The 22,065-nt window shown below is 36.1% G+C and overlaps 4 protein-coding genes across 4 annotated transcripts; 1 reads left to right on the forward strand and 3 right to left on the reverse strand.

Moving 5' to 3' along the window:
* Positions 1–3,448: 3,448 nt before the first annotated feature.
* Positions 3,449–7,869, forward strand: LOC143625165 (KIN14B-interacting protein At4g14310-like). Its single transcript, XM_077095597.1, has 3 exons — positions 3,449–5,116; positions 5,933–6,543; positions 7,267–7,869. The coding sequence occupies exons 1-3, from the start codon at positions 3,449–3,451 to the stop codon at positions 7,790–7,792; spliced, it is 2,805 nt and encodes a 934-aa protein (XP_076951712.1). The 3' UTR covers positions 7,793–7,869.
* A 1,418-nt stretch (positions 7,870–9,287) lies between these two features.
* LOC143625017 (uncharacterized) lies at positions 9,288–10,659 on the reverse strand. The gene is made up of 2 exons (XM_077095488.1): positions 10,433–10,659; positions 9,288–10,350 (listed from the first exon to the last, which is right to left on the reverse strand). Exons 1-2 carry the CDS (start codon positions 10,657–10,659, stop codon positions 9,288–9,290), a joined length of 1,290 nt encoding a protein of 429 aa, XP_076951603.1.
* Positions 10,660–10,679: 20 nt separating this feature from the next.
* LOC143625018 (uncharacterized) lies at positions 10,680–12,376 on the reverse strand. Its single transcript, XM_077095489.1, has 3 exons — positions 12,034–12,376; positions 11,914–11,929; positions 10,680–11,235 (listed from the first exon to the last, which is right to left on the reverse strand). The coding sequence occupies exons 1-3, from the start codon at positions 12,374–12,376 to the stop codon at positions 10,680–10,682; spliced, it is 915 nt and encodes a 304-aa protein (XP_076951604.1).
* A 1,617-nt stretch (positions 12,377–13,993) lies between these two features.
* On the reverse strand, positions 13,994–20,514 carry LOC143625166 (uncharacterized). Its single transcript, XM_077095598.1, has 9 exons — positions 19,060–20,514; positions 18,820–18,963; positions 16,608–16,679; positions 15,903–15,944; positions 15,729–15,818; positions 15,544–15,651; positions 15,169–15,261; positions 14,991–15,070; positions 13,994–14,619 (listed from the first exon to the last, which is right to left on the reverse strand). Exons 1-9 carry the CDS (start codon positions 20,296–20,298, stop codon positions 14,100–14,102), a joined length of 2,388 nt encoding a protein of 795 aa, XP_076951713.1. The 5' UTR covers positions 20,299–20,514; the 3' UTR covers positions 13,994–14,099.
* Between the last annotated feature and the right edge of the window lie 1,551 nt (positions 20,515–22,065).

A 22,065-nucleotide genomic window follows, 5' to 3' on the forward strand; every position in this document is an offset into this window, starting at 1 on the left:
ATAAATGAAATGTTTATTAGGCTATCCTGGGAAATGTGAATCATGTGGTAAATATGAAATAGACTTGATCATTATATGACACCACCCCTGATATTCTGTCCGCACTTTCGTCGTATTCGGCATCAATTGGGGATGATGTTTATTTCCCTATGTTATTCATCGAGTGAGAATAAACCAATTCCTACTCGGTTTCAAACTCATAATCTATTTTGTTGAGATCGATTTGAGCACGAGCGTCTGAGCTACCTTAGACGAGCTATATTCCCTGTATGTTGATGTTTCGGTACGAGCATCTGAGCTATCCGTCAAAATGATAATCACCCACTTTGTTGATTTCAATACAACCTCCCACGACTAATATTGATCACAAGTTCGTTGATAAACAATGGGATCACCTGTTCCCCCTTGTAGGTTGTTACAATTTTGTGTGTGTGCATGTATATAGATTTATCAAATAAGTAACAAGTTTACCTCGTCGGTTAATAAACAACATAAGCTAACTCAGCTTTTTATTTAAAAAAATAATTGTACTGTTAGTTAGACCATTAAAAGTTTTTTTATGGAAAAGTTAGTAAACGGCTTAAAAAAGAAAAGTTAAATCCCTTGAAATCTACTCCAACGGTTCATGCTTTGCTTTCATTTAGCTGTTGCAATATTTTATTTGCTTTCATTTAGCTGTTGCAATATTTTATTTTGGGAGATGATGAGTACCAGATCCCTTGAAATCTTTATTTTTATTTTATTTTCTAACACTCCCCCTCAAGTTAAGTAGTGGGGCTTTCGATGCTCAACATGCTAAGAAAATTGTTAAATTCTATTTTGTTGACGGTTTTTGTTAATATATCTTCCAGTTGGTCTGCAGATCGAACAAACGGTAATTCTATGACTCTAGTTTCAAGTTTTTCTTTGATGATGTTCCGGTCAATTTCTATGTGCTTTGTACGATCATGTTGGACGGGATTCTCAGAAATTGTATAGAAGCTTTGGTATCACACATGATCTTGATAGCTTTAGTTGGAGGGAATCCTATCTCAGTTAGGAGTTTATGGATCCAAAGAACTTCTGCTAGTCCTCATGCAATTCCCTGAAATTTGTCTTCGGCACTGGATGAAGCTACAACCTTTTGTTTCATACTTTCTCCATGTTTCCAAGTTTCCGCCAGCAAGAGTAAAATATCTTGACTTGGATCTTCGATCATCTTCATCTCCGCCCAATCTGCATTAGTGTATAGCTGGACCTTCAGATGCTTATTTTGTTGAAAGAGAAATATACGGTCTAGTGTTCCCTTGAGCTATCTAATAATCCTCATTAATGCTTAAAGCCCAAGGTCTCTATGACCCTTGGCCACAATCATATAAGCATAGTTTACCAAAAGCATCTATCTTGAATATATGCCTTTGTTTGATTGAACCAAAACTCGGCTATGTAGGTCAATCCAGGATTTAAGATGTTACGGGACTTTAGTCGAACTAGGATGTGAAGCCCAACTGCCCGAGCAATGTTTGAACATGTGGTATTGCATCAGAAATATTAAATAACTAGCGAGACGTTGGCATTGAATAGTGGATAGCAAAATGTGACAAAAGAAAGGATATCATCAATATTTTGGATTTAACATATTTTTTCCATATTAATATACTGAAGCAATACTTGCTTAAAACCACTGGTTCAATCCCATTAGAAACTAATATTTTGGATTAGACATATTTTTCGATATTAATATTAATATATTGACAACCCACTACACATGTTAAGGCTTCATGACGCGTCACAATTCAACGAATCAATTCCAGGCTTCATAACGAATCAACGCGTTATAATTGTTCAATGCGTCATAATTCCAGTATTCCACGCGTAGTAACCTTTTGTTCTCGATATTGTTATAACCATCTAACCCAATGGCTTTGTATGTCGTAGACAAATAAAACAAATAAATCCAATAATATTTTTATTATATCAAAACATTTAAAATTTTAAAACTCACAATAACCAACGGATCAGGACTCTTCCCATAGCACAAGAGAATTCATTCGTACACTAAAAACAGTTTAGCATCTAACATGACAAAATGTGATATGCTCATGATCATGATGGTCCTGCATAGTATAAATCATCTTCTACCTTTCACGCCCACCCTTATACTATCAGTTACATCTTCAATGAACCCTCTTACCATGATACCAAAAGATTAAGTTATTGACCTCTCATCAAATGCAACAAGTGACATGTATCTACTGTGACGACTATCGTGATTCATGAGATTCTAGTTATCTATACTATATATAAACTATGAGTTAAGGATCTTTTAATTTTTAAGAGCCATCAAACTTGTTTTAGGCAAAAATCGGAGGAAAGAACAAAAGTCAAGAGTGCGATGCATACATTAAATCAATTGATTCGTCATGGTAAAGAAGATACGACAAGTAATGTATAAAATTATTAGATTGCAGACAATTTCGACCCGCCATCATCTACGGTTAATATTCATTCATTCAAAAATATTTACAAGTTTGTTTCTTTAACTTCAATCACACTTTGCTAATATATAAAATAGCTACATATTACCCTTTAGTTTAAATCAACCACCCCCATTGCGTTTAAACGATCATAACGTTTTCACATGTAAATATTTTTTCTTTTTAAAAATTATACCATAAAACAAGCACTTTGTTCTCGTTAATTTGAGTATATTATTATTATTATTTTCATTTTTAAAAACTTAATGTGTTACTGATTACTAGTAAGAGCTGGCAAACGGGTCGGTGGGTTCGGGTAATGGGTCTAAAAGGGTTAATGTTGGAACTAGGGATGAGTTGGGTACCGTACCGGTACCGGTAACGAAAATCCAGATCCCGAAAATCGTAAATTCTTGATAACGGTGTTGAAGGTAAAAATTTGGGAAATACCGGTACCGTCCCGTATCGGTACCGTACCGATCCCGAAACTCAAAACTTTGGTACCAATTCGGTACCAGTATCGGTACCAACGCCGAATTTGCTCATCCCTAATTGGAACGGCTCGATACAAAAAAAAGTTAATTTTGGCTGGACAGGTTCAGGTAAAAAGTGGTAAAGTCAAAATGGATTTCCGGTTAGAAAAGTGTTAGCTCAGAACGGAATACGCGCGTACTAGCATGGTAATACCAATTACTCATTAGATGTGTTTGCGTGCATACTCAACCGCATCACGCGAGACGCAACTATTAGAATGATATGAGTTAATAAATAATAATTAAAAATGAAAAGAAAAGACCGTCACGTGCAACCATATAACACGTCATGTCCAAAACTATCAAACCGGGTACACAAAAAGTTCAAAATCCAAATCCAAAATACATTTCCCGCTTAAATTAATCCCCTTCAAACCCTAAACAAATAACCACAAGATCAGTATCCACACAAACCCTTCGCAAACTTAGCGATAAATTATTATTATTCAATAAAACACAATGTCATCGTCCGTCTTACGCCGGCCAAAAGAAACCGGCACCGGCGCCGCCAAGTCCACCGCCGGTCCGTCAACAAAAACATTCAGAAGCACAACTCCGGTATCGGAACGAGTCATATGCCGTGGTGCAGGATCTGTAAACATGTCCGCTGGCAAAGAAAACGTCAACAGTTGCAGAGCCACTTCACGGATTCGTGCAGCCGCGAAGCCGATCGTTCCTCCGATGGCTCGAGCTGATAAGGATGGCGCCGAGCCGCGTGCCAGGTGGTCGACTAGTGGCCGGACTACAGGTAGAAGCTCTAGTCCTTCTGAGTTTAATAAGATTGCTTCTGATATTCGTAAAACTAGGGTTTCTAGGGTTTCGGTTGACCGAAATGAGAGAAGTGAGAGGAGTGTTAGTGCGGCTAGGGTTACTGATAGGACAAGTCAGCAGAATAAGGTGTCTTCTAAGTTTCCGAATTTGAAATATGGGATAGAGAGTAAAGTTACAAATTCGAAAGGTTCGGTTGTGAGTTTGGATAAAAAGAATGAGGTTTTGAAGGAATCGAAGCCGAAACTGGTAAAAATTCAAAATGTTAGTGAAAAGGAGATAATATCACATCCGGAGACTCAGTCGAATTCAGATTCTGTTATGAAAGTTTCAGAGAGTGTTAAGTTGTTTGAGAAGTTTAAGTCGAAATCGTCTGGTTTATGGTCTAGCATTGCAAGTGAAACCGAAGAGAATGGTGTGCGATTGAGTTTTAGTAGCTCTTGTGGGAAGTTTGGTAAAGGGAGTTGTTCTGATGGTGTGAAAGAGAAGGGGACGGGTGAGGATGTTATGAGTTCGCAATCGAGTGTTAAGTATCCGAGTAAACTGCATGGGAAGCTTGCTTTTTTGGAAGAGAAAGTTAAGAGGATAGCTTCGGATATTAAGAGGACAAAGGAAATGCTGGATTTGAACAATCCTGATGCATCAAAAGTGATGCTTTCTGATATTCAAGAAACGGTTGCAGGGATCGAGAAGGCTATGGGTGATGTTGTGAGTGGTGAAAGTGGTGAGAAGGAGAAGAAGGGTTTAAGCAAGGTAAATGAAAGTGAAGGTTTGCAGATTACTGTGGAAAAAAAAGATAGTTTAATCAAGGAGTCCAGTGATACAAAAAGTTTGGCTAAGGGGTTGAATACTGATGAACTAGAAGCAAGGTTCTTTCCTCACCATAAGTTACTCAGAGACCGATCAACACTAAAAGCACCTTCTGGAAGCCATGAAACCCTCAAAACTGAAGTTGTTTCAGCTGTTACTGAAACAAAACTGGAGGGTAAACTGTTAGGTGCCGCTGTCGATAAATGTATCGCACCTAAAGTTACAATCAGGGGTGATTTGGAGATATGTGAAGTTCAAGAAACGGGTGATACTGTAAATCCGAAAGGGCTTGATTCTTTTAACGCTTTTAGTGGAAAAGGTAATATTGAGACAATGCTCACAGCTAATGAAACACTTGAAGATTGTGATGAAGAAGAAAATAAGGCAGTTATGATATATGTAGAGGAGATAGATGATAGTTTCAATAATCAGTTGAACGAGATCGGTCACAAGGCTTCTACAGGTGGATGGTTTGTATCAGAGGGAGAGTCGGTTTTGCTTGCTCATGATGATGGTTCATGCACCTTCTATGATGTTGCCAACTCTGAGGTACTAAATGTTGATTTATTTCTTATGCTAGCATGCTGCATTAGTTGTAGATGAGTATGACATATGCAAAAGTAATTTCTCTTTATACTTTTATAGTCATTTTCTTACAAACCTGTTTATTTTTACATAAATAGTTTAAGAGAATGAGAATCATAGTAGGTTTTTGCCAAACACTGTCTTCAAGTTTTGCTAATCGATTTAAACCCACATGGCAACATCCAAACACCCCCTTAGTTTGTCATGAATACTAGAATAGGTAAAGTAGGGATGCCATATATTAACTCCAAATCAACTTATATGTTAATAATCCAAATTGCCTTTTTGGAACCCTGGATAGTAAACTAGTAATTTAGTAATGAGTGTTTTAACTTCTCTGTTACACATGGGTGTAATATGCTTATTCCAGCTATATTCTATTTCGGTCAGTTATTTACTGTTTTTTGGAGTAATATGATGACCAGTTTGATCTATATGGCCAATAATTCCAACACATCTACTTATGAATACATCAATTTAGGTAATTTTTCATCTCCAACACGTCATACGGGTCAAGCTATAAAGTTTAGCTAGAAAGAGGACGCAGGATGCATATTGAAAGTGTTCATATTTTTATACATACATCTTTTCAAATTTCTTAAATTTGAAACTTTTATTACCATGGTATATAGACTATAGCTGTTATAATCATACTTAACGCGTATCTGTAAAAAATGTACTAAAACTACCACAACTTGTCTGACCCGCTCACTTTGCTATCTCTGGCGTTCACATGCCACAATAAACTACTTTATATAATATTATTCATCATCTATTCAGGAAAAATCCATATACAAAGCACCAGCTGCAATTTCACCTAATATATGGAGAGACTGTTGGATAGTTCGTGCACCGGGTGCAGACGGTTGTTCTGGAAGGTATGTTGTGGCTGCATCTGCTGGAAACAGCATGGAAGCTGGCTTTTGTTCATGGGACTTTTACACCCAAGAAATCAAATCATTTCACATAGAAGATGGATTCACCAATACAAGAACTGCACTCGCTCCATTACCCAACAATGTTTTAAATCGAAGACACGATTTAACAAATCTGACACCAGAAAACCGACAATGGTGGTATAAACCTTGCGGTCCACTTATTATTTCAACGGCTAGTAACCAGAAAGGTGTAAGGATATATGATGTTCGTGATGGAGAGCATATTATGAAGTGGGATGTGCAGAGTGCTGTTTTGGAAATGGAGAATTCGAGCCCGCTGCAATGGAGGAACCGGGGGAAGGTAGTTTTGGCAGAGATGGAGAGTGTTTGTTTATGGGATGTTGGGTCGCTGACGCCTGAACGGTTGCTTTCGGTTTCTGCTAATGGTAAAAAGATTACAGCACTTCATGTGAATAATACTGATGCTGAACTTGGTGGAGGAGTTCGTCAAAGGTACGCCTTTTACTGATTTTTGGTGTGTTCGACTGTTCGAGTTTGTTCGTTTAACTTTAACCAAACAAACAATCGAACGCGGACAATTCAATGAATAAGTTTCTTGTTCGTGTTTGTTTGTTAAGAAAATGAGTGTGTTTTTTCATATACGTTTGTTAATAGTTGAAATGAATGGCCCACGAATCTAAACACAAACGAACAGACTTATTTGAGCAAAAGAAACATGAGCATCAATACGTTGGAACAAAAAGTTGATAAATCTAGACTAAATTGTAACCGGTTTTATTTTATTTTTTATTGAATATGTAAACAAGTAAATATAAACGAACATAAATGGACATGTGTAAACATATTCAAATGAACAAGCATTCACAAACAAACATAAATAAATGAAAGAGACATATGCTTATGTTCTTTCGTTTAGTTAAATGAACAAAAAAAACTGTTCATGTTTGTTTATTAAACAAATTTTATAGACAAACTTTCCACCTAACGACTCAGTGGACGTTTGGTTTGTTTACAGGTCTATAATGATTTGTGTTTTAGTTAAGCATGCCAACCCTGAACAAAACTCATGTTTAATTGGTTTACATAGGCCAACCCAAAATCTGATTTAGTGTCGTGTTAGAAATTGCCACTCCTGTATTCATGTATGTATATATTTATATATATATATATATATGTGCATGCAATCATGTAATGAATTAATATTTTGCAATACAGAGTAAGTTCATCAGAAGCAGAAGGCAACGATGGTGTATTCTGCACATCAGATTCCATAAACGTTCTAGATTTCCGTCATCCATCTGGAATCGGTCTCAAGATTCCCAAAAACGGCACCACTGCCCACTCGGTTTTCTCTCGTGGTGACTCCATCTACCTTGGATGCAGCGGCTCCTCCTCTTCAACCACAAGAAAACCACCATCAGCTGCCCAAATCCAACAATTCTCTTTACGAAAACAGAAACCTTTAACCACCTACAACTTACCCGAATCCAACTCACACCCACATTACAAAGCCATAACACAAGTTTGGGGTAACTCAAATGTAACCATGGGTGTGTGTGGGTCAGGGTTGTTTGTGTTTGATGCATTGAAGGATGACGGGATGAAACCGACAATGAGTGGTGAAACGGTTAGAGAGACCGTTGGGCCGGATAACTTATACTGTCCGACATTTGATTATATGGGATCACGAGCTTTGCTTATATCGAGAGATCGCCCTGCATATTGGAAGTACTTGTGCTAGGTGTTAGTGATTTTTGAGTTTGTGTAATATATGTTTGTCGCCAAGTGTGTGTTTGTTGCTGTTTAATGAACTGTTTTTTGGTTTTTTGCTGCATTTTGGTATGTAATGTACAAGACTGTCAAGTTATCTGTTTCTATAAGTTTGAGCATTTTGCAGCTTTGTTCTAGTTCCGTTCTTATTAGTCCAAGCTCATTTTGTTTAAAGAATTTGAATATTATTAAAATAACATAAGCTTTGTAATTATAAAATGATTAAATGCCATGGTATCTTATACAAGGCACCACTAGTTACTCTTTTTAAGATGGAATTGTTATTTAAACGTTAGTACATTACCCTATGAAAGGCAAACGACCAACTTTCAAGAGAAAACGGGTCTTCAACATTGATGCACATGTTATAATCAAATCCTAACCACAGAACATACGTGAATAAACATGTGAAGACGTGAAGTATTTCAAATCATTTAGATTGGATCTGTTTGGGTTATATTATCCTGACACATCAAATAGGTTAAACTGTTAAATAAAAAGAACGTGTCGGGCTAGAAGATGTGTTCTCGAATTATTGTTTTATGGTATTCGAATTGGAATTTAGAGCCTCTATATCGATATGGCGTGTGTGTATATATATATATGTATATATATATATATAGGGGAAAGTTAACGTACAAATGGGATTAACGTGCTAATCATGAGAATCAAGTAGAGTAATTATGTAATTACACCATAGAGTAATTACGTAAATACTCTATAGTGTAATTACATAATTACTCTACTTGATTCTTACGTTTAGCACATTAATTTTATTTGTATTTAATCCAAACCCTATATATATACACACACATATATAGTAACAATTATGAGTAAAATAAATTGTATTTTCTAATGACATAAATAATTTAAACCTTTGTAACCAAAACACGTTGGTTATGAAATTCTAAGTCCCAAACAATGTCATCGCCAAACTTTTGCAAATCCTTCGATTCGTACGTTTATTTTCTTTGGTTCAAACCCGAATAATATTATTTAATTACTTTTATAATTATATATAATAATATTTAATTCTTTTGAATTATATGTGACATACCCAGTACATGCGTGTGGGAAAGTGCATGTATTATTATTATAGCCATATGTTCACTTTTGTAATGCCCGCCTCGCCGCCATGAGGACCAATATTATTATTTTATGCTTTTGGTATCACTAGCGGGGTATTCTTAATAAAAGAAACCTTATCATAAACGGATTATTATCTTTTGCATGCCTGTAAATACGTATATTTTCTTTAATAAAAAGTATACAGTTCAAAAAATTAAAATAGTATATCGACGGGTTGTCAAATGTAAGTCCTTTTAGAAAGAACTCAACACAATTACACAAATATACATATATCTTTTATTCACCGGCGAAGCTTGAACAAAATTATCGCCGGGGGGGGGGGAGAGTTATCGATCCAAAAATTTTTGGGTCAGTGGTTCGGTTTGAGTCGGTCAAAGTCAAACAATATACAAAATTCCCTCTCTATTGTTGTCGTTGAAACCGGAAGTGTCCAAGATTAACCGAACCAATCTGTCAACCAAATAGTACGTCTCACATTTCTGAGTTTCCGCAAGAATATTGCATAGATCCGAAATACTTGATATACCACTTAGCTTGGTATTGTTTGTCATTTCAACATTAAAAACCACCAATTGATCTCGTAAATGATTCCTCTCCGGCTCCGTAAAATCTTCAGGATAATTCTTCTCAACAAGAAGACAAATCTCATCAACATTTATCTTTTTTGAAGCCAAACTACAACTAAGAGATAACAACTCCATCGTGTGGTCATTGAATCTACTATCCAACTCATGCAACTGTTTGTCTAATGTGGATGTAAAGACATCTACTCGGTAATAATGTTCAAATGTAACATGGAGATCTTTTTTACGAGGCCGGTACCGAGTAGAAATGTATGGAGCGCTCATATCCGGCATTTCTATTATATGCTTGTTGCAAAAACAAGTAACCTTTTCAAGAAATGAAACCCATCCAGTGTTTCTATAATCATTTAGACTAACCTTTGTTGATGAAACTAACTCCATGGCATTATGTATATCTTGGGTTTTCTTTTGTAATGCTTGAGAAAGTGTATCAGTCCTTCCCAATACTTCCTTCATCAAGTGAAGAATAAACACAAATTCAAATGATTTCATGTAACCGTACGCTGTATCGGCATCTCCTCGTTGAGCAAAAGTAGTATGAGATAAGTCTTCAATTATTCCTTCAAGAACAACACGAGTGACAGAAAACATGTTAAGCAAACTACAAACGGAGTTATAATGGGAACCCCAACGTGTATCGCCAGCTCTTTTCAATGTCCCAACTTGATTTAATCCTGATCCCGATTTGATTTCACCCAATTCCAGTAATCTTTTAACCTCGTCTGCCTTGGCAATTTGTAGCTCATCATGACGCTCACTAGAAGCACAAACCACGTTAATTATAGAAACCATTTTGTTAAAGAATTGGTGTATTGGAATAACTTCTCTTGAAGCACAAACTAAGGAAAGTTGTAACCTATAAGCAATGCACAAAAACATAATAAGCATAAGAGCATTTTAGTCAAACTGAAGAAAAAAGACAAAAATAACCAACTAACCTGTGAGCAAAGCAGTGAACATAATATGCATAAGGACAATCGTTACGAACAAGTGCCTGTAATCCGTTCCATTCTCCTCTCATATTTCTAGCACCATCGTAACCTTGACCACGGATTTTCTTAACATCAAACTCATAACGCAAAAGTTGTCTCCACAAACTTGTTTTCAAGGTTGCTGCTAAAGTATCGTGAACATGAACCAAATCCAAGAACCTTTCTCGTATCATACCTTTTGCATCCACAAATCTTAAAACGATAGCCATTTGCTTTTTTTTGACTCGTCTCTTGACTCATCAACCATGACACAAAAGCCCGAATCCCCCACTTCATCACAAATATGCTTTCGAACTTTATTTGCAATGATACTAAGAATTTCTTTTTGAATATCACTTGAAGTATACTTTGAATTGTAAGGAGCATTCTCTAATATAACTTTTGCCACTTCGTCATTATAAGAAACTAGAAGTTTTAGCAATTCAAGTAAATTACCTCGATTATTAGAACTACAAGATTCATCATGTCCCCGTAAAGCACAAGCTTGAAACGTCAACAAACGAACTACATCAATTGTAGTTTTTAAACGTAAACGGTTCTTCCTTATTTCCTCTTCACTTAACTTCAATATGCCAACATCAATGTGTCCTTCTTGGTTCAACAAATTTTGAGCGAATACTAAAGCATTTTTATGTTGTGAAGTTTTAAGGTGCTTGAAGAAAGCACAATCTTTGCCGTTAACTTTCTTCCAACTATCAAATCCTTTAACTGTAAACGCATCGTAACCGTGACTCACGCTTGGTTTATCACTAAATAGATAACACAAAAAACTAGGACTGTTCAAAGGGTAAGACCTTACCCTTTTACCTAATACCCTACCCAGACCCTTTACCCTTTTAGGAAGAAATGTGGACCCGAGACCCTACCCTCTAAACAATAAAAGGGTCGAGTATAAATAAGGGTTTCAAGGGTCTAACCCTTTACCCTTTAAAGCAGTAATCGCAACTCATTTTCTGCATTTACTTGCATATCTCATATATGATTTTAATATATGAATCATAGAACAATTATACTTTTATTTAATAACACAGTAAACTCTAACTTCGAAAGTTTATCAACCATTTGAACCAATGCAAATAATATTCACATTCACAAATTACATGTAGAGAACAATTCCGTGATTTTCACATATATATGTTTCCAATGAGTGGTATGGCCTTTGATTTTTATTTTTCTTAGTAGTTGGGAAATTTATGATGAATCATATATAAAATACAAATCTTTCATACATTTCAGATTAATCGCGAATCTGATGTATTTCTATTTAGAAACTAGTAAACGGGTCAAGGGTTTGAAAAATGGTCGGACCCTTGAAACCCTTTTACTCTTTAAGGTGAAATTTAAATACCCTTTACCCGACCCATCTTATAAATTCGGGTCTAATTAAGGGTTTAACGAGTCGGGTAAAAGGGTTTCAAGGGTCTGACCTTATCTTGCTCACCCCTACAAAAAACAATAAGCCGAATGCGTTGTTGGAGAATACTCTAACCAATTTGGCCAAATTTTGAACCAAGCATATTGGAACCTACGAGTATGTTTCTTTGAACCTTTATCTTTATACTCTGTAAGATGTACTTGGTAAGCTCCTAAAGAAAGATAGGCCCGTCTAACTTGTTCCCTTACATTAACCGAATGCTGCCACATTGGTTTTCGTTTAGCCGGATCTCTTTCTAAATTTTTAAGATCCACTTCATTATTAGGTTGTGAAGCGTTAGAATTTCCATTCTTTTCTTGTTGATTTTCTTGGTTTTGAACCGCTTCATTAGTATTTGGCTCTGCTTGTGGAACTTCAGAAGTAACCGGCTCACTTGTTGAAGCTTTGTGGCGTTTACTCTCTTGTTCATCATCCTTTCTTTTGAAAAAAGAATGAAGAGTTTTCGTCTTTCCCATGATATACCTATTACCTAATAATAAAAAAGAAACAACACGATTCGGTTAAATTACAATACTAATTCAGTAATTCTGAGTTCATACAAGCAGGCTCTGAGTTCATACAAATCGAGTTCTGAGTTCATAAAAAAGTAACAGTACGATTCGAACCTAATTTAATAATTTTAACCCAACTCGACTCTTAGTTCATACAAAAACGACCCTATTTTAACCCAACTTGACTCTAATTTCAACCCAAATTAAGTATTACCGGTTACGAATCACGAATGTCGGGCTCTGTATTCCAGTCGGCTGGGGCCGCTGGGCGTTGGCGGAGACAGTGGCGCAGCGGTCACTCGGTCAGCAGAGATGTGGAGTGGCTGTGGACCGTGGACGATCGCTGCTGCAGGTTGTAGCAGTGTAGCTGTTGTTGCCATTTGGATTTTGGCTGTCTGAAGTAGCGCGAAGGCAGTTACCTAATTCAAACCAACCGTCACTTGTTATTTGTTATATTTTATTAATTTAACAACTTTAGCATATTAACAATACAAGCCCTTAAAGTTTGGGATTTCTTTAAAAAAAAGCAAATTATAATAATAAGTAGACTTTATGTAAAATAAAAACAAATGTTGGGTTTTTATAAATTAAAATCAGTGGGAACCAGTATTATTCTATGGAGAAAATATTTTTGGGGGGCCGGGCTCAATACGTATAAAAACAATCCGAGGGGGGGGGGGGGCTATATACCTATAAAAATTTTCAGCTGAATATTGGAAAATATACACTACCGACCGGAAAAAGGGGGAGGGGGGGGGGACCCCTGGCCCCAACAAAGCTGCGCCACTGCTTTTATTCATCAAACATATTGTCAAAATAAACATTGGTAGCTTTCGGCGTGTGAATTTCACGGAAACAACACAATTCAGTATATGTCGCATGACGAATTTTAGAGGAAACGACTTTGTTGACGTCAACTTAACGCTACGCTAGAGTGGTGGTGTAGCCACTGAACCCTAGACTTTTCTTTTTTCATGAATTTTAGTCGGACATAACATTTTCATACAATAATATTTTCATTTAAAAGATTACACCAAATTAAAATGTGGTGTAATCCCAAACTTATTTTCTTTTTTCACCAAATTAAAATGTTAAATTTTTAACATAAAAACTAGTAATGGTCTCCACACATGTTGAAGGGAAACTCAAACCTGAATTTGTTTGGGATTTTACTTAAACCCATCCCATTGCCATCCCTTTGAGTCCCATTGCCATCCCTACTCAAAGCTAAGCAAAATTAAAACATGATAGCACGCAGTTACATAGCTACATAATAAATATAAGCATGATTATATATAGAATTATGATAAAAAATTAACATAATAAATAAATAGCATAAGTTTCAATCCCTTAACCACTTGAAGAAAAACCACTATATACACTGATAACACTAAACACGCTATAAATAACTAAAGCAATAATAACTAAAAAGAAGTCCTATTTAAATTTGTAAACTCGAATCGAACAAGCTGAACCCTATGTTTAAACTTGCTAACTAAACCATACACCGCAAATAATTACTAAATCAAAAGTTACAAAGATATGTAAGTTTGGCAAATAAAAAAACATCCAATAAAACAACACAATACATCCTTTGTTTCCATCTTATGACTACTTAAAAACTAGCCCATGAATGTCAATCGACTGGTTAGACGAAAACGACACACTCAAAAATACTACAAAAAGCTCACTTCTGAAAATTGGTCCGATAAACATCATATGCAACATATTCTACACTCACACTTCTTCCATCGAAAACCCGACCATGTAAACAATGTGCAGCCATGGAACAAGCTTCTGTTCTTTTGTACTCCACCAATACACATCCCACCTCAAAAGCATCAATAAGATCAGATATGTTGTTCATGGTATCATGTGATTCTACTTCTAGTGATCTGTTTTCTGTCTCAATATTATCACACGTTTCATCTTCTCCCGTCTTGTTTTCATGTTTATTACCAATGATGCCATCAGCCCCGTTTCCCTTTTCAGGTATATTATGAGAGTTATTTTCGTCTGCAGGTTCTTCATGGCTCTGCAGTTTATTGCCACCGCATGGAGGCTCGGTTTCTTCATCCGCCATGGGGTTAGCTTCTTTGGTTACTTCATCCGGCACGGGACTAGCTTCTTGACTTATTTTGACTGCTTCTGAGGTTGTGGGCATGTTGGTTTGCTTAATGATGTTGACTGATTTGACCACACCGAACCTACAAATTATTTTTGAAAATATTACACAAAAGATTAAACCTAACCCATAAGGCCATAATTCTAGTTTTTCCCTTCGCGTGTTGCTTAATGCATCGTCCCAACCGTGTTAAATTGACTAAATCGAAATAACAGATCTAAAGAGGGAATACGTCAAATGGGTCAAAATGGGTTGAAACAGTGCACCATTAATGCGTACAACCTCCTTAATTATTCTATTTGAAGATTTAGATTATCATTGTAATGGTATTTTTTATAATCAAAATAATGATTCATTCATATTCATAATTTCTAAAATAGGCGTAAGCCCAATCCAACCCAGCCTGACCCGTAATAGAAAAACTCAAAGATATAAAGTGTGCTTGTGTTAGACCTGGCACACTCTAAGCGTATATCCTCAAGTATCTCTTCCAATTCCGACTCAGAAAGTGATGGTAGACCGTGTGGGTCCAGCTATGCCACATCAAGAAAACAACCATATAAGAATAATAAGTATTTAAAATAATAAACAGAAGATGGTCAAAATCAGCATCAAACTAAGAAACACATACCAGATTATTGAGTTTTAGGACTTGTGTAGCTTTCTCAAGAAGTGGCCGTGCTTGCACTGGAGTTCCATAGAACGGTTGGTCAACGTGATTTCCCTAATAATGTTTTGGTCATTAAAGATCTCATATAGGTCAAACAAATGAGGCAAACCCCATGGGTAAAAGGTCTAAATGGGTAAATTTTGGTACAAGTGGCGTTGACTTGAAATACCCTTGTCCAAAATTTTGTTTTTATTATGCGTATATACATATAGGGGTGGGATCATAAGAAAACTCTTCTTTGTGAGAAAAGTTAAAACTCCATTTTACATATATGCACTATACTGATCAAAATTGCCACCTCTATATTAAAACATGTATAAAAAAATGATGGTGTACCACTAATGAAGCATCAGGAGTTGCTTGAGTGACAGTCAGAACTTGCCCACCCAATTTCATACCATTAAGGCCCACACATGCTTTGACAGTCACCGATTGATCAACATACTGCAAAATAGTAAATTTGATGAAAATATTAAATATGAACCACAGGAAATAAAAATAATATAATAAAAGTTTTATACCTCAACAAAAGCACATGGACAATGAAGATGTGCATTATCCTCAAAATGGTATGCCTTTAGAGGTCCAAAAGCACTAGCTATCTCCATGAGCTATGAAGCATCATCCATAGCTAATTAGATACTTCAAAAAGAAAGTGAGAGAAAAAACAAAAAAACGAAGGCAATGATACTTACCATTTCAGATGTAATAATCTTTGAAATCCCACCTATAAATATCTGCAAGACAAATCCATATTAGGTTCTCACAAGCAAGAATAAAAATACTTAGTTCCTATGTACAATTGTTAGTGCCTGCCAAAAAGGGTCGGGTCAAGTTGATCCCCGAACACCTTTTTGTCTATACTCTTAAGACATTTATACATAATAATGAACCATATGTGATTAAAAAAATACAGTAATATCTAAATTTGCGAATATAACGTGTTAAGAGATTGCATCATCATCATCATCGTACTCAGTAAATCCCACCAATAGCAAAGCTATGGTAAGGTCTGAGGAGGGTAAGATGTAGATAGCCTTGCCTCTACCCCGTAGGAACAGAGAGGCTGCTTCCGGTGAGACCCCCGGCTCGAAATCAATCACAGAAATTTCACTTGTCTAAGATATAATACAAAACATGTTATATATGGGGACATCCTGTTTCTAGAACCAATTTTATGTTGAAACTGTGAGAACCGCATAAAGCATTTATACGTTGAGCATTAATGATTTAATAAGATAGTGGAGCAGGCGGTTATTTAACTGTCTTCTGTATAACAAACAAAAGCAATAGATACAAGTGCATTATGCAGTTATCGCAGAGAAGCAGTTCTGAACGTGTATACACACACACACATGAGAGAGAGAAGAGAGAGAGAGAGTTTGACTTCACAAGCAAACCTTGTTAGGAGAGTCTTCAACAATGTTTTTAACTGGAACAGCTGCAGCCACAGGTTTCTCTGATACACCAGTCTGCATGAAAATAGCAACTGTCTGAAAACCTGCTACATCAATAGTAACCTCAGCAACCACATCTAAATTACCAACAACTACTCTATGTTTAAATACTAGCTATGCTATGCTATCACATGGCATAACGTCATAAACAATATACATACTAATATCAAAACAACTATAGAGAAAGGATATATTTGCTGGAAGTTTACAGCTTTAATATCGATCTGCTAGTTCCATTATATGGCAGAAAAATACTTCGGGCTAAAAATTGTAAAATTATAAACAGCACTGTACACAAGGCCAACTATAGGAAAAAGATATAACTACTGGAAGATTTACAAAACTAAGTACATGTATACAACTTTAAAAGCAATCTGACAGTTCCATTACATGGCAGAAAATATTTAGGCAAGATACCAGATTCTATTAAAGAAGAGGCACCTGCAATCGCAAGATATAAATATTGCCATTACAGTGAAATTTTTTTGTACTCAGCAAAAAGAATACTACACTACACCTGAAAATCTTCTTAGTTAGGAGTCAGCTTCATCACCATCAACGTGAATTATGATATACCCAACATAAACAGCCTATTTAAGAATCCAACATGATCGTCAGAAAGATTATTTTCTAAAGAAAAGATGAAATTATAAAAATGACGAAAGGAAGATGGTACTTAAGTTAAATCTAATGAAGCTAAAATCAACAATTTGTATCCACTAGGCATGAAACAAGTTAAGGAAATCCAAAGTAGATTAACTAGATTCTTTAATAGCTTTGTTGTCCACATTCTACAAACTAGAAAAAAGAAGATAGCAAGTCTAGGACAACAGAAAAACGAAATTGTTGTTCAACCCATGTTTCCCTCTCATAAGTCATAAGTAGCTTCCCTTTTTTTACACCAGAAAAATAAGGTATTAAAGTTAACTTCTATGTCATCACACTTAGAAAGCATTCACCTTGACACCCCTATTATTATAATATATATATACATTTGAAACACATACATCTTCATAAACTCATATAGTTGAAACAATCCATATATATAAATGTCAACTTATAATACAACAAAGAAACATTCACTTAGATGCCATTGTGTTTTTAAGAGATTTGATCACCTGTTTTTTTTCCTTAAAAAAGAATACAGAAAACGAAATTCAGAACAAAAGGAACATTAAAGTATTAAACAACAAGAGCTCTTTACAAAGAGGATGTGGGCCTTTATTGTGACATACCTCATTACTGCCTCGGGTCCTTTAACCGAGCATTTTTAAGAAGATACCTACATATGTGTGCTGATGTTTTTTGTCACCAACATTGTAGGTACTTAAAATTAGGTATTCATAAGATACTATGCTTGAAACTTAGAAATCTTTCTATTGATCTAAAAACTGCAAACTAAAATGACACACTAGTGGCCATTGCAAATATACATTTTCCTTTATGTCCATAATCTTGGATCAGCATCTAGCTATTATTCTATTAAAGGCCATTAGGTATTGCATGCATCTAATACAAGAGTTAATATGGTCCTCCTAGACATTTCCTGCAGACATGGCTACCATATTGACAGGCTCTAGGTACACTGAAATGGATGGCCATGAAAATAATATTATTCATCCCTGGAAGCTGGTCAATAGTCGTTCTCAAATAAACTTCCTGTAGAGTTTAAGAACTTTAATTATAGAGAGTCAAAAAACTAAAGCATATGCTGAAAACCCTATGAACTTTCACTGAATTCACATGCAAGCCCCTGGACTTTAAGGATGTGCTCCTTTAACCATAAAACTTCACAAAAAAATCACTCCAATCAAAAGTACTTCCTTCGCATAACTAAATCCTAAAGGACCTAAACCAATAAAACCTCACGAAAGTTCCTTTTTGGCATGACTAAGTCCCTAACCTTAGTAAAAAGGGCATTCTCGTTGAACATAAAAGAAGTAAATCATATAAATATCAAGTTCAGGGAGTTATATGCTAATTCAGCAAAAGTCTAATGGGGTATTTTCACATATTCCCAAAGAATTAAGTTCGCCCTAAATTCATAAATCTAAAAATTTAGTGTTGTTCGCTTGACATACTAATAAGTAAGATAAGCAACAAGTACAAATGAGTATATCATAAAGAAAAAAAAATCTATTGTTCTTACACTTACACTTGCTTTTGCTTCAACGTAGTCTTTGGGGCGTCTGATTTTAACGATGTTTCCAGAGAAAGACTTCCCATCAAAATTGAGAGCAGCGGAAGCATCTTCAGGTGTGAGAAACTCCACAAGAGCCTGACCCTTTTCCTTGTTCACCTGCAGTAAAACCATGATAATCAATAACTTCAAAACCATCCGTTTTTCATAGACGCAAATATGAAAATATATTTAAATTTGGAATTATCTACTTACAATACAGCTAATACAAGGACTTGTGCTCTGAACACTAGTAAGTCCAAATGGTCGAAGGTAACCAGTTAGCCATTGCATTACTGCAGCCTCAGAGGCTGAAGATGGTAAATTTTCTACATAAATCCTCCTTTTAGGTCGTGTTGCTTGAGTCAGCTGAACTGAGTCAACAGAGACATTCAATGTTGATGCAATGCTGGATATAACACCAAAGTTTGGCAATGGGATGCTTTGAGTGATGGGCAAACTGTTATTAGAAGGTTCGGTTTTGTTTAAAGAAGGCAAACTGCTTTCCATCTTGACAGGTGGCGAAGAATCCCATCCAGCGTTCTTTTTCTCTGGAGTTTTAACAGCAGCCTCAGTTCTTCTTTTTCTTGGTGAATAACCACCAAGCCGACTTGAAGATGTATCATGCCTTTTAATCGTATTATCTGATCCATTATTTGAAACCTTCTTCACATCTTTTGAAGAATGTGCGGATGGCTCTTCATGCCCTCGTGCGTCATAATATCTTTGTTTTTGTCCCCTTGGTGAGGGCGATTTAGACCTTTTACCTTTATCTTTCTCATGCTCTCTACTCCTAGAACGTTTGCTTCTTGACTGTAAGTCTTCATGGCGAGACTCCTTAGTTGACCTTTTTTCCTTCTTTTCTGAAGTAGTGGGATCATGCCACTTTCTTGATTCATGTTTCTTCCCGGTATCATCATATACATTATGACTCCTCTTACTGACATGTTCAGATTTGCCTCTATCCCTATCCTTACCTGCATAATCCTTACTATGCCTCTTACCATGTTCATTGTCAAAGTCATCAGTCACCCTATCTTGATTCTTTCTCTTCTCATAAACACCTCTTTCTTTCCTACTATCCTTCGTGCCATCATCATCAACCCTGGATCTTCTATGATTACTATAACTTTCTTTATATTCACTCTCCACTACTTTCTCTTTCGTTCGTGAAACTACCTTTAAATGCTCCTTAGAAGCATGTTTTTCACCACCATCAACAATGTCCCTGCGTCTGTATCTATCAGATTCATCATAACTATAGACCCTCTCCGAGACAACTCCTTGATCTTTAACACTTTCAGATTGCTTTTTGTTTTTTTTTTTCCTTCTAAGCATTATCTCATCAAAACTAAACGGCCTCGTTCGTGCAGCAGTGCCATCGTTGCGGTCAATCCTTGAGATCTCAGATTTAACTGAATACCTCTCCTTGTGCCCAGTAGGCCTTCTCATCATGCTATAAACAAAATGTTCTGACCTAGCACTATCTCAGGTAATCCAGGATGCTCAATGTTCAAGTAAACCCTAACCCTAACCCAAACCCAAACCCTAACACTGCAATTCATGTGAGTGATAAACTAATGATCAGAAATGATACCAGGTGCTGTAATCAAATTCAACATCAATCATACAATATCATTAAATTAAAACATATATAAGGAACTGATAGTAATTAATACGAACATAATAAAGATGAACAAACAGACGATGATTGAAAGGAATCAACAGGTTACCTAATCCGGCGGAGAATGAAGCGGCGGACACGGCGGTGACGATAACGGTGGCGGTGGCGGCGGCGGTGGCGGCGATTAGAGGTTTAACGGTGGTGTAACTGCTACGTCGTCGCCTCCTTATCCCTGCTGCCGGTCTGGCCGCAATCAGTTTAGGTTCGTTACTTCTTTAGTTCTTTTGATTTATCTCAGTTTGGGTACTTATACTTTGCTTCTTTTGGTACTTTTGATACGTGTACTTTTAACTACTTTTATATTAAGAACCCTTAAAGATTCACTTATCCATTTTCTTAGTTATATTCATAGTTACATTTGCTCGTCGAGATGGGTAAATGGTGTTATCACTTGACTCCCGTTAACCGAAAGGGTCTATAGCTCAACGATATCAAAACAAAATTCAATGTTTGGTTGTGTGAAACTTGAATGCCGAAAAAAGTTGATCTTGCTTTAGTTTTTAAAAGTTAAGTGTCTTTATCAACCACTCACCAGCATAGGCAGAAACTATGCGGGAGACACCCCATACTTAGGTGCATGTGCATTTAGACTTTAGAAGGTTAGCTGAAACCCATACAGTACTACAATGTTAAATCACTCACCTATATTTTGTATGGAAGGCATCCCATACTCAAATGAGTTTAGAACATATAGATTAACTGATATTCATACAGTATTAATAAAATGTGATTTAGATGGTAACTCAAGTGAATTTAGAACATGTAGATTAACTAATATTCATACATTATTGCAAGGCCTAGTTGCAAGCTTTAGTTTGTTTTAAATGCTTTTAATATAAATTAATATAAACAAGAATTACCATCTAAGAAAATAATCACATTTTTTTATTAGTCAGTGTTAAATTTACCACTATAAATGAACAAACTTTGATTTTTGTGATTATTAAAACCTTCCTTAAAAATACAAGGGTATATACATGAGCATGACACATTTAACTATTTTCACAAGCACAAATACACAATCCCAAATACAAAACCTTGCTGCTCTCACTAAAGGTAGAATGAGTGAGCTCAGATGAGCCCGCTACCTATCGATACCAGCAGTGACGGATCTTAAACATCTACAATGGATTGGCTGAAAATCACGAGACCCAAAATTTTTTCCCACTTATAAGTTTCGGGATGGCAATCCGGTTCGAGTCGGGTCGAACGATAAATCCAAACCCTAACCTACCAAATTGAAAAAAATACATATACAAAATTGTGAAATGCAAATTGCATAACCTAGTCTCTGCTTGCTTATATTGACTATTTCGATTAATCGATTTCGCACCCACACGAGTCAGTTCCGAACCTTAGGCCTTAGCAAACAGTGACAACGCCCAATCAATCAATTCATCGATTTCACACCCAAACGATTTCATCAATTACCTGCTTGCTTCTCAGCTTTTGTTAAGACTTCTCTACTAAACCTCAAAAATGAGTAAGTCACACAGCGGCCAACGCAAAATGAAAACCCTGTTTGTTGTTATGTTTGA

This window comes from Bidens hawaiensis, unplaced genomic scaffold (assembly GCF_021521415.1).
Source record: "Bidens hawaiensis isolate Kalapana, Puna unplaced genomic scaffold, B.hawaiensis_p1.1 tig00004020_1, whole genome shotgun sequence".
Classification (NCBI taxonomy): domain Eukaryota; kingdom Viridiplantae; phylum Streptophyta; class Magnoliopsida; order Asterales; family Asteraceae; genus Bidens; species Bidens hawaiensis.